The following is a 13,900-nucleotide window of genomic DNA, read 5'->3' as shown; positions in this document are numbered from 1 at the left end:
CTAATTAAATGGCAGTACTTAAGTTTTTCTGTTTTTCTGACATAATTGAAAGTGTTTAATTTTTATGATGAATTTCTGAGAGAGAATATTATGGTGACAAGAATGAGAAAAAAATTATACTCTAAAATGAGTAAAAAGTTGTTTCTGCAATGACCAGTGTATTGGGTTTGTCTGACTTATGTAATTTTCTAAATAGAGTTCAGAAATCACCTGATAATGTGGCCCAGCAATGTTAGATAATTTTGCATTCTAATAAATTTCTTCATTCCATTTCAAACTGGAAAACTAGAGCTAAAGCAAGTTATTTCTAAAAAGGAAACCAAATATAAATACATTTACTTGTTATGTTTTATATGAAATTATCTAGAAACAGTAATTATTTTCATATGCCCTGCAGGTAAATTGTCAATAAATTATTATGTATGTGAATGTTAGAAAAAAAGCATCTGGAAATTGCTGAAATTTGTTTGGCTTCAGTAATAGCCATTACATCTCTATAATAGTTCTATTGAATAAAGATAGAAACAAGAAATGTATCCCATTTTGTTTTATCAACCTAATTTGAAGTCCACCATGCTTGCATTTCCTTTTAGAGTTCAAGCTCAGCTCTGAACATCCTAGTCTCACTTTCGGTATCACCCTTGAACATCCACAGTTGTGATTATCGATTTGGGTTTTGAAAGCTGCAACTTAATGGACACATATTAAAAGATATTCCAGGTGATATATATTGAGCCCAACAATCTCTAGTGTGGCATGCTTCTAAATTTTTTATACTATTATTATGAAAATTATCAGAGATTTGTAATGCATGTGCTTATAATGTATTACAAAAACGTAACTTTTATTCCCAAGTTGGTATTTTGTGATTAGGCTAAGCAAAAATATAAGGTGGGGGAGGAGGTAGATGTACAGCTTGATAAAAAGTCCTGACGCCTTTTTGCTTTAAAATCACAAAATATCATTTAAAATAAATGTGTTTATACATCTTTTCACGCCATACTTGGGACTGTTGTGCTTGAATATATCCTTGCATTTGTTCTTCATTAATACAATTGATCTGTATTTGCATTTTTTGCCAGAGGCATATGTGAATGTTCTGACTGCATGAGTTCTTTTGCAATCTTTGATTAGTGTGTTTAGTCAAAACGACAACATTTAATTTGGGTTGTTAGCGATTAGTTTTTTTCTGTTGTAGAACTGATCGTTAATTTTTTAATGTGAATAATCAAAATGTAGGGCATGGAAAAAAATGAAGTGAATGCAATGAGGTTCTTTTATTTTGAAATAGAAAAATTTAGCTACATTTACTTTCAGAAAACCAAGTGCCCGCGTCAGTATTTGAAATTGCTTCTGTGTTTATAAATGAATAATTGTGTTCTGCCCTTTATTACCTAAATATGCTGTTGTCAAACTGTTATTCATGTGTTAAGTTTTATGTTTATATATTAGGATCTGAAAGAAAAAGAGAATGATGAGCTTGATATTCAGTTGAAAGTATTTGACGAAAACAAAGAAGACGACCTAACTGAATTATCACATCGTCTCAATGACATTCGAGCAGAAATGGAATATCCTTTGACAAACCACAAAACAATTTTGTGTGCATTGTGAGAAAGGGATTTGTGGGCGATTTTGTGGACCATTATTAGAGTTCTTGTCTGCCAGGCCAATTTATATCCATTTATTTATATTAGAACCTCACTATGATGCTGTCCTTGAGATTCATGTTGAGGAATTGTCACGCTGTTCTGATGATTTACACAGAGTGTATTGAAATCTGCACAATGGCTCACAGTATTATAGGTATACTCTGCTCAGTGATCTTGAATAAAGAAGAGCATAAGGCAATATATCTTACATGTAAGGATTTTTTTTGGGAAAAGTTCACTGCATTCATATGTGACTATAGGTAAAATACTTATTCAGTTTATTAAATCAAGCTTCAGTGACTTAGAGATACAGTGCAATTCAAATAAATGTCTGTATTCAAATATTTGTGTTTCTTAGCAATAACAAAAATGTTTAGGTGCAATAGTATCTGACTATAACAAGGCTGTGTGGTAGAAGCATCTGAGCCAAATACAGCTAGCATATAAGCTTCCGATGGCAACAATTTTATATAAAATGATTTTAGATCTAAGACATGGTTGTCATAGCATTGCTGGCCATTTTTTTCTCACCTGTTATGTTTCTTAATGGATTGTGGTGAAGTTGGGAAACACATCAGAACCAAAGTGACCTTTGCGTTGGACTTTTGCTCAGTGATGTTTTCTTCCCTTTCCAACCCTCGCCCCCACCCTCCAAAGCTGGAAGTAATATTCTCCTCCTTGAAATACCCAAAGTACTTTGTTTGTTCTATTTTATTTATGTACACTTTTGTGCCCCTGTGAGATTGAGGGCAGAAATATTATGTTTAATCTTTTTTCCTTCAGTGCATCTATGAAAGTCTTACACATAGGTATTGGATAAATGTGTATGCAATGAATAATGTTACTATAAGGAATAATTTCTAGTAATTTTTATTCATCATTAGTGACACCAGTCTACTGTGGCTTCTATAATATTAAATGCTTTTCATATCAATTATTATCTTTACATAGATTTCTCTTATAATCAAACTTCACCATAAAGCTATTTTTGTATCCATTTTGTAGCCATTTAAGGACCTCATGAGACTTTAGCACAACACTCTTATGTGGGGTCTAAGAAATAAGCCATCATGTGCTTAATTCTACTTTGGAGAAAATGTTGACATATTAGGTTATTTTAGGATATTGAATTACATCTTATGTTTTATCTTTATTTTACCTTGGTTTTTCCAGGTTCTCACTTTTATTACAAAAATGGATCCATTTTTGAAATCTGATTTCTAGTTTACTAAAAGCATCTAAATTTCTACCACTCTTTATATCTTGTCTCTACTTTTCATTTTTTATCAAATAGTGAAATACAAATGAATGAAAACAATAATAATTTCAGATTTAGTAAGTATTTCATCTGGATAAAATAAAACTGATTTTGTGATCTTTTAGCAGTTTACAGCATGCTCATTTGCCTTCTATCTTATGTGACAGTGAAAATAGAGTAGTAGTGATTTGCATGAATAATATAGGTCCTCTATCACAACTACAGGGAGATCAAAAGGAAACTGTTTTCACTGATGGCATGGCTATTCCAATGGTACGAGCTATAATCTGGAGTTTAAAATATGAATAACAGATCATTTAAGATTTTGATAGTCAAATGGTCTTGGACATGCTCTTGAGGTATGTCTCTCTAATTAAAAGATCAAAATGATTCCATAGAATCATTACTTTATGCAGATGTTTAAATACTGGATCATAGAGTTGAAGGTTTAGAAATAGTAATGGAAGCAAGATTTTAAGTCGATGTTTTACAAAGTTAAACACCTTTGTTATGAATGAAACTTCCATCAAGAATCTTTAATTTTTTTCCTTTACTTTCTACTGATATGAATGAAGTGTATCATCTTCTATATAATATGCTGAAGGACACTGCTGCTGAAAATTACTTCTTATCCATTCTACAACATTTTTTGCTTATCAGAAATGATTATTATATCAGGTAAGAGGCAGTTATGAGAGTACTATATTTATAATTTGAATTGGATATTAAAGGAAAATGAACAATGTAGTGGGGCCTACAGAATATGTGCATATATATACACAAAGGGTATAAAAGTTTGATTTCTTTAGGTAACATTTTTTAAAAGGCGTTCATTTTTTAAATTTGGCCAGAAGAGAGAGATGTACTTTTAAAAATGGGGTACTCCAGTGATAGGACTTTGGTAGCAATGAACCCAACAGATTGCACTGCCCCTGCAATGGATTTTATTTGCTAGATAGTGATATCAAAGAAAAAGCACTGAAGATTCTGGGGTAGAACTTTAAAGATTTTATCTTGTGCATATTAAGTAAGGTTTTACTGTTATTTCTCTTATTACAGTATTTACTAATGAATGTGATCTTAACATCTAAGAAAATTATAGTGCTGTTATTTCAATTTCATGTCTAGTAATGTCATCCTTCAAAATAAATGAGTATGATAATAACTGCTAAAGTTAAAAGTTTCAGAATCTAGTTAATAGGGAATATATCTGAAAACCAGAAAGTTATGCAAAGGCTTCTGAGTGACTGAAATTATCCACAGGCTGGTGACCATGATATTATATTTAACTGTTCAAGAGACTCTTAGTTGTCCTTCATACTCTAATTTGCGTGAAATTCTGACAACCTAGGTTCTTTGATTTCTCAAAACCTGCTTGATTAAAGGGAAAAGGAAAGCTACCATGAGGTCAGCACAGTCTCAACAAAAATTACAGCTGTAAAGCAGCACAGAGAACTATTATAGTTCAGACCAGTACAATAATTTGATGGGCATCGTTACATTACAGAGACATAAAAAATGCTTAAAATATTAAATTTTGTGCTGTTTTTTAAACAGTAAGGCTGGTAATACATTGAAATTATTGTATTTTAAATTAAGTTCTGACAAATGTAAAATCTACACATAGATACTCAGTTACCTGGGAAATGTCATTTATGTGAAAGTATCCATTTCTCAGCAACTATGAATAAATGAGAAGTTACCATCATATGGCATGTTTTTCATCCTAAGAACATCCATGTGAGGCAGAAGTGTGGCAAGCATTTTATTCCACATGGATGATTAACCTGGCTTGAAAGAGAACAGCTGTGTTTTCCTTATTTAGCCATTGACTAGACTGAGGTTATAATCCAGTATTATTTACTCTCGACCTGATGATGACTTGAAAAAACCTCAGATGTGTAATATATATTGCTATTTATTCTTATTCTTGGGATCAGACCCATTACTAAAGACATAGAAGAGCAATTAGAGTCTATTTGGCTTCATTTACACACTTTTAGTAGGTTGGCTAGTTATCAGCACACTGTATTTAGGGAAGTTTATATCGTAATTTGTCTATAGTAGTACTTCTTACTACTGATTTTTCTCCGTTGAATTTATTATGCCCTGACAAGTACTAAATCTTACTCAAATTTTAATGCAAAAGTGCCTTTTAAAAATTTTGCAGTATGTGAGTGGTCATTTTTAGAGCCAGAATTACCTTGATAGATTACAGAATTAGGATATGTTTTAAAACCTCTGACACTTTAAACAAATCGAAGCAATAGCCATGCATATTAAGTGTGTATGTTTTTATAAAATGGATCTTTTAAAATGTGTTGCATAAATAGATCCTTGGAATAGTCTTGTAACATAAGTGGCTCTGTCCAGTTTTGTAAGCTGTTATCGCTATCTTGACTAAGAGTGCTGTAGTAAATTCAAAACATTGCTTGCCACGTAATGTGAAGAAACTCATCCCTTATTGAAATTGAGAACCTGTGGATGCCTAGAACCGTTTCTGTATCTATGAATGTAGGACTAATGGCTCATTTGTTTTTATTAACCTTAGAAACAATAGCATAAGTAAATAGAAAAAGTTGATAAGTATCTTTGAACAGAAGCATGAATCCCCACAAACTAGATTATTAAGTCACTAGATGTCATTGATTACATCACAGTGGTTTGGTGCTGTAACACCCAGACCATCCTTAAGCTTAGGCATACTTGTCCTAAGGGAGTGTAGTGGCTGCAGGATTTTTTTGAACAACTTCAGAAAAAGACCTAGTTCTTCTAATGTGTTGACTCTCTTCTAAAGAAAATTGATTTGCCTGCATAGAAAGGCATTCATGAATACTTTCTCTTTTTCAGGCCACAGTATTACAAAATAATTGAAGAATGTGTTTCACAGATAGTGCTACACTGCAGTGGTATGGATCCAGACTTCAAGTACAGACAAAGATTAGACATTGATTTCACTCATCTGATAGGTATGTAACATAATCCTCATTGTCCTCTGATTGTGTTTTATACCTTCTGTATTATAAGCACTTTTTAAGTGAAGAAGTTCGGTAAGAAGTTTCAGTTCTTACTGAACTTCTATTCGTATCTGGTAAATCTCTGTGTCTCTGGGTACTCAATTGTTATAATTGTTAATTATAATGATTTTGAGAGTTCTTCTTGTGTGATTAGAAATACTAACCTATTTGATAAGTTCCCACACTCCGGGAGGTAGTTTAAGCTTAGTGCCCCACAAAAACCCATCATATTATTATAGATGAATGCATTACTATTTTAAAAACATGACTCTGAAATATCTAATTCATTTTATACTGGTACCTTAGTGGTCTCGTCGAAATCATGTATACAATGGGGTCTCATTATGTTATTAGTGCTCAAGTTTTAGAAAAGAAAAACAGGCTCATTTCAATAACTTGAGACCTTCTAAGGCTAACAAATAGATCAACTTATATTTTCATAGACCTTAGAATTAGAAAAAATTTGAGGTGATCATATTCATCTCCTTAGATCACTAAGGAAATGACCTTATAGCATCCAAGACTGGTAGTTAGCAGTACTTTTCAGGACAACCTTGGAAGGATGATCTGAACCTTCCCTTGTGAAATGTGCTATGCTATCTAGCCTTATGGCTAAGCAGTCTTATTTATACTTAATTGGAATTACTATTGTTAAGGTTCAAGCATGAATTCATTTGTCTTATCTTTAAAGAAAACAACAGCTATTTAATGCCAATTATATATTATTTTTCACTCCATAGCACAAGGCAGATAAACAGTAACATTCAAAGATGGATAACTTATTTATTATGTATTATTTCTGTTTTAAATGTAATGCATATTTATTTCAGGCAATCTGGAGACTCAGATAAGTGACAAAACACCAATTACATTCGTGATCACTCCCTTTTCAGCTTGGTACATTTCCTTATGTCTCTTTCTTTATGACCTATCTATCAGTCTGTATGCTGATTTTTCTTGGAGCATTATGAGAGTTTTTCCACATTAACCTTCAAAATATGACTTTTGATGTTTGCATAGTATTCCATTTTGTAAAATACCATAGACATTGTAACCAGTCCTTTCTTTTTGTGCATTTATAATTGTTTTTAGATTTTTACAAGTATAAATGAATGTGCTGTCAACATTCTTGTATATAAATGTTTGTCTTTTTCTCATTATTTCCTTAGGATTGATTTCTGTGAGGGTATGAACTTTCAAAGGCCAGATGCTTTTCAGAAAGCTTGTGCCAATTTACCCAGCCGTGAATGTGAATGCTAGCCTCATTGCATTTTTCAATGAGTTTGACAAGTTTATTTTGCTTTTCGTTGAGGGTGCCATAAGCGACTATTTTCAAATATGTGTATTGGCTTATAATCCATATGGACCATAGTTAGCGCACATACTCTACTGTTGATTTTGATCTTATTAACCTTAAGCATGGAGTCTTTGTCAATTCTCTATCTGTAATAAACTATAATTTTTTGAAGTATTTTATAGTAGAAAAATAATTGAATACATATAAAAAATAATAATTTAGTCAAGTAGTATTCAGTGTTCAACAGACATTTGTTTCGTGTACTGTGTGCCAGGTACTTCCAATTCTATACCATTAATTAAAAGTGTTGAGTGAGGAGAGATGAAGGGATCAGGTGAGAGAGGATAGTCGGCATCATAAACCCATTATGATCTTATCCACATGTCATCTCTGCGATTGTGAACAAATCATTTAACTTCTCTAGGTTTTAGTTTTCTCAACTTTAAAATTGATTAAATCAAATATGTGAGTGAGTCTTAATATTTTATGGACAAAATTCTTTGTGAGAAGTTGACAAATGCTTTGGAACTTTGATTAGAACACACATATGTTCACATACACAAAAATTATCAGGTGCTGCAAGAACTTCTAGGAGACCCGTGGATCTCTATTTTAAGATGACTTGGACCTGAAGAGATTAGAGTCTCTTTTAATTTCACAGTTACTTCAAGTATGGTATCTTTCATAAATCAGAACGTATCAGATCTCTTCCTGAAACTCTCTAATGCCTTTCCGTTTAAATTTAAATCAACATCATTACCACCGTGGCTAACACAACTTAGATATGGCTCTTCTTTGACCTCATCATTTCCTGCTTTCCTCCTCAGTTGCTTTGCTCCAGCTACACATTAAAAAAAAAAAAAAAAAAAAGAACAAAACAAAAAATCAACTTTATTGAGGTATATTTAACGTAAGAAAAACTACCCATATTTAAGGTATACAATTTGATAAATTTTGCTATTAATATATACACTTAAAACCGTCATCAAAGTCAAGATACTAATCATAATTGTTACTCCCTAACATTTCTGCATTGTCCTTTTAGTTCTTCCTTTACATATCTACCACATTTTTCCATCCTAGGATATTACTGATCTCTCTGTTACTAGTTACATTTTATAGTTTCTCTCATTAGTTGCATTTAAAAATTTTTTTAAAAATAGAAACATACAGCATATTTTTTTTACCTGTCTTCTTGCCTTCAGCATAATTATTTTGAGATTCATTCATGTTGTTATGTTGCATGTATCAATAGTTCATTCCTTTATATTGCTGAGTAGTATTCCAGTATATGGATATACCACAGTTTGTTTATGTATATACTTGTTAAGGGCTATTTAGGTTCTTTCCAGTTTGGGGTTATGATAAATAAAACTGCTGTGAATATTCATATACAATTCTGGGTACCAGTATATGTTTTTATTTCTTTTTGATAAATAAGTGTGGAATGGCTAGATACAGAATAGAGTTTCTATATATATAAAATAGTGAGAGATACAATATTTCCCAAAAATTGTTCTTCAGTTATTTATATTCTGAAGTGTTTCATTGGACCTGAGAAGTTTCAAGTTTGTTTCGTCATGTACATGATACATTTTGCCCCAGATCAGAAGTTAAGTAAAAATCTTTTCACGAAGAAGCCTGAATTGTTGAATGTTATTCTATCTCTAGCTTTTTTATAGGACAATTTTAAATCTTACTAACACTATTCATATCTTACTATTAATGTTAAACATGGAGTCTTTGCCACCTCTCCACCCATAATAAACTATGGTTTTTTGAAGTGTTTTATAGTTGAAAAATAATTGAATACCTATAAAAACAGTAATTTAGTGAATATATTTATGGATGCTTGGTTTTGTGCCTCTACAGTACTATCGTTGATTTCAGTTAGTGTGCTAAAGAAAGAATATATATGGTATTTGTGTTTTATGTGCAGTATAGGTCAATTTCCATTTAGTAACAATTGACATAGAAATGATAGTCTGCATTGCAGAGTTATAGACTAGAAGACATCTTTTGTCTAGTGATCTCATGAATCACTTTTGATTAATCTTAATAGATTCTTGTGTGAACAAGGCAAAAGTTGAAGAAAGTGAACAAAAAGCCGCAGAGTTTTCAAAGAAGGTAAGCTTATAAAATATTAGCCCTAATGGTTAGGTTAATAATTTAATCACAGAAATATTCTACCTTCTTTATTAAGGTGAGGCCTTCTAAATGTTTCAGTTATGTGGTACTTTATATTTTTGCATTCAAACATAGCCATGGAATACTGATTTATTTCCTTATAAGATAAAGTTGCTATTGTTCCCTCCTCATCACATTTAATCCATTATGAAAAAAAAACACTAGCCACATTACACTAAAGTGATAAATGGAATAAAATTACATTGCTGATTACATCACTTACAAAATAATTATCATTTTGTAAGTGATGCTGCTACATCATGTAGGCCTGGTAGAATTTGATGATCCCTTTTCTTTCTGTGTTAATGTCATAAATGCCTTTGAGTAAATGCCAGCTTTATGAATATCTGAATTTCATTAGATCTAAGCTTGTCTTTTCCTTGTTTCATGAAAGCATAGCTATAATTTTATTAACTTATACCAGAAGTTTCTCTTTTTTTGTTCTAGAACCTATTAAACATTAGTATAGTATTTCTCTGCTTTTGGGTGCAGGCAGAAGGATTGTGCTTATATACTGCTGTCTCTTCAAAGTTATGACTTACCTTGGAGATTAGATAATCACTTTTGCTATCACTCTAGAAATTATTGCGTATTACTGAAAAAGTTACTTCCAGGCATCTGAAGAAATGTCTTTGCTCTTTCAGTTACTAGAATAGAGCTTAAGCATAAAATGTTTGTGTGAAGCTGTCATTTTTATTGGTGAAAGAAAATGCATGCTTTTTGATTAGTAGACCTTTATATTTCTAATGTTCTTGTTTTAAGTGGCACATTTAAAATTACCTTTGAAACATCTTAGAATCTCCTTAATTTTTGGCTGGTACTGTGATTAGACACTATAAGACTAGAGCAAATCGTGATTATCTGTCTGCTGAAGTTTTTTTGTCAGCATATATATTATGGAAAAAGGAGTCCTGAAGCAACAGAAAAAAGTTTCAGTGTTTGATGCTTTAGTTTCATCACTAACATTTAGAATGAAAACATGTATGGTCTCCCAGTGGTTAGCTACATGCATCCTCTTGTTCTGGGTCATTTTAAGAGGCAGTATAAAGTCATTTTTAACAAGTGCTAGAATGAGAGGCAGTAGTTGTAAGATCTGATCTCAGCTTTTCCACTAATTAGCTGTGACTTTGGGTAAGCCACTTACTCTCTTTAGATCTTAGTTTCTTCATCATTAAAAGGAAAGAATAAAATTAGTGGACTTGTAAGAAGACCTCTTCCGGCTCACATATTTCAGGCTTCTGTGATTCCTGTTTGCTGTATTTGCAGATTAAGGTAATTTTAAATTAAAAGCAGAAACATTGTGTGCCTCTCCTTCAACATACTAATGAACCATTTATAGAGGAAAAATTGTGTATAGTGTGCTTGTGCGGGTGCCATGATTTAGAAGCACATAGGAGAAGCTAACTTTGGAAGTGGGGATGGGAGTATAGATTGAGATAAATCTTAACATGGATAGTAGTAAAGGCAAACAAGCTCACACTGCAGGACATCCATCTTCTTAATGAAGTAGGAAAGCAAGGTCATTGAGTGAAGGATATATACATCCTTCACTCCAAGGATCTGGGGTGGGTTTGAAATGTAAAGAAATTAGAGAATATTTGGACCAGGATCTGTGGGACATTTTCTAGGGATTCAAGAAGAGATGAATAAAAGCATTTCAGGTTCAATCCAAACATTATTATTATCCAGTTTGCTCACCCACTCTTTCTTCAGACTTAGATCAGAATGGCATTTTATAATTTCCAAACGTCAAAGCTACTATGAGGATGAATATTTGTTAACAGTGAACATACTTTTGTATTGTTCCACAAACTCTAAGATGGTTTTGGACAGTAAGATGTATCACTTTTAGAAACAGAAATAACATTGTTAGAATAATGTATAGACTTCTAAATTGATTTGAAACAACATTGGCAATAAAGGGCAAATAAAATGTTCTATAGCCAGACCCAGGCAGTATTCACTGTAAATGTGCAGGCAGGTTTGTGCCTGCTTAGAGTCCTCTCTGAGGTAAGGGCTAGGGCAGGATACAGTGAGGAATATTAACCATTCAGAGTCTTTTGCTTTAGCACTCCATATTTTAACCTCTAGTTTTTCCTCTCAGAACATGCTATACAAATGTTTTGGTTAACCCCATATGAATGAGACTGCTGTTACTGCATTCTACTGTCAGAGTTTGTGAAGTACCACTTTATGGATTCTAGCCAACTAAGATTGTAATAGAAACAATTCCAATTTGTATTATGATACATACATTTGAGCATTCTAAAAGTGCAATTTATTTTCAAGATGAAATATAGTTAAGGAGTTGAAACTGCTTGAGGATTTATTTTTAGATTTCATTTTCTAATTCATTAAACTTAAAAGTATGGGATGAGGCCATGCGTGGTAGCTCATGCCTGTAATCCCAACACTTTGGGAGGCCGAGACAGGTGGATTACCTGAGGTCAGGAGTTCGAGACCAACCTGGCCAACATAGTGAAACCGCATCTCTACTAAAAACATAAAAATTAGCCAGTTGTGGTGGTGCATGCCTGTAATCCCAGCTACTTGTGGGGGCTGAGGCAGGAGAATTGCTTGAACCCAGGAGACGGAGGCTGCAGTGAGCCGAGATCATGCCACTGCACTCCAGCTTGGGTGCAAGAGTGACACTCTGTCTCAAAAAAAAAAAAAAAAACAAAGGTATGGGATGAAATATTTTTAAAATTATTAATTCTAAAATTGAATTTTCAATAACAGAACAATAAAATTGTCCAATATGTGTGAAGAGAGACTTTTCAGTCTACCTTTTTGTCTTTGTATTTTTTTTTCAGAAGTGAAAATCCATTTTCTTACCTTGGGTAGGGGGCATGTTTCTTCTTTACTACCACTGCCACCGCAAGCAATACCCCACCTCTACTTGTATACTTAATTGTTATGAAAATAATCATGAGCTGTGATTTTCTGAGTGATCTGGTAATTCAACTAAGTAAAAACCACTCCACTTATTTAAAATATAATGTTCTTTAAAGCTTTCTCAAAACTCTATTATTAACTGTACATTGATGGTGATGATCATTGCAGTTCGATGAAGAATTCACAGCTCGACAGGAAGCTCAAGCTGAGCTTCAAAAAAGAGATGAGAAAATCAAAGAACTTGAAGCAGAAATCCAGCAACTTCGAACCCAGGTAATGAAAGAAGGTATAGACTTTGTGTCATGTCACAGTGAGTTCGATGGTAGAAAATTATCTTGTTAGATAGAAGGAAAAATGTGGCCAGAAGCAGACGTTTTGGCAGTTTTACATTTTTGTTGAAATAACTCTACAGATTTTATATTCCAGGACAATAAATCATTTTAATGCTTGGAAAAAATAAAGCATTAGTTGCTGAAATGGCCCTGAATATTTTTAACAGAATGTATTACACAGGCAAAAGTGTTTTTGAGATGAAATTTTCATGATGATTTGAAAAATTGGGTACAGACTATTTTCTTTCAAAAAGAATGTGGAAATGCTCATTGATTATAATTATCCCAAAAGCATCTTGAGATCTTTTTGAATCTCAAATAAATTTCCACCTACATTCTCTATGGTGAAAAGCTCCCATATACACTTAAAATTTCAATTAAGATATCTAAACTTTCAAACTGATTATGTACTCTCCTCAATATACTTTATGTCTTAAATGAAAATTAAGAAATTGAATATGATGTCCTAACATAGTGGGTGCTCAGTAGGTGTTTGTTGATTGAACAGATCTGTTTCCACCTGTCTAATGAAAGATTACTTCAAAAGTCACCAACAAACTCCAAAATACCCAATCCAGGGGCCTTTTCCTACCCTTTGCCTGCACTACTTAACTCTAATATTTGATCATTTCTTTTTAATAAATCAATGTCTTTCTCCATCTCTCTTCCTCCCTCTCTTTTTCTCAGACTTCTTTTTCTACATGATTGAGAATGTAGTTTCTCCTTATTTTTTCATCCTCAAATGGTCACATTCCGCAGTGTTCTGTCCTCTGCTCTTTTCTTTTCTCTATATATTCTTCCTGTAATTTTCCATTTAGTATCATACATTCACATATCCCCTTTTGGTAGGTGTCAAGTCTTTTGAGTTTGTCTTCTAATTCCAGCTCTTGATTAGCTAGCCCCATAGGATGGTCCTGTTGCATGTTGAAATCAAATCCAGTTTTGTGATTTTCTCTCTTTCCTTAAACCAGTTTGTTGTCCATTTCCTATTTAAATTTTACCACCCAATATAAAGATGGTGAAGCTGGAGTTTTCTTCCTCTTTTTTCTGCCCCACCCACTGACAAATTAAGCTTATCACTATTTTATGTCTGTTCTTTCTTCATGTCCACTCGTACTACACCTCTTTGCATCAAAACCCAGAAACCTTCAGGTTTACTCTCTTATGACATCCTGCCTGGGCTATTACAATTGTTGCCTAACTTTTCTCCTTCCTCAAATTCATCCTTTATGTCAGTGGCAAATTAATCTTCCTGAAACACT

General features: G+C 32.9%; 1 protein-coding gene across 5 annotated transcripts in view; it reads left to right on the top strand.

The window, feature by feature from the left end:
* The window catches only part of DIAPH2 (diaphanous related formin 2), a 906,017-nt gene that overhangs the window by 242,459 nt on the left and 649,658 nt on the right, over positions 1–13,900 (top strand). For all 5 annotated transcript variants that reach the window (XM_064362655.1, XM_064362651.1, XM_064362641.1 and 2 more), the window contains 5 exons: positions 1,453–1,571; positions 3,472–3,588; positions 5,761–5,879; positions 9,287–9,351; positions 12,475–12,579. In XM_064362655.1, coding sequence (XP_064218725.1) covers positions 1,453–1,571; positions 3,472–3,588; positions 5,761–5,879; positions 9,287–9,351; positions 12,475–12,579 — 525 coding nt within the window. The remainder of the gene's footprint in view (positions 1–1,452; positions 1,572–3,471; positions 3,589–5,760; positions 5,880–9,286; positions 9,352–12,474; positions 12,580–13,900) is intronic.

This window comes from Aotus nancymaae, unplaced genomic scaffold (genome assembly GCF_030222135.1).
Source record: "Aotus nancymaae isolate 86718 unplaced genomic scaffold, 86718_ANA_hifiasm-v0.15.2.pri h1tg000004l, whole genome shotgun sequence".
Lineage (NCBI taxonomy): Eukaryota > Metazoa > Chordata > Mammalia > Primates > Aotidae > Aotus > Aotus nancymaae.
The sequence above is the reverse complement of the archived record's forward strand: the minus strand, read 5'-3'. Positions and strand labels throughout refer to the sequence as shown.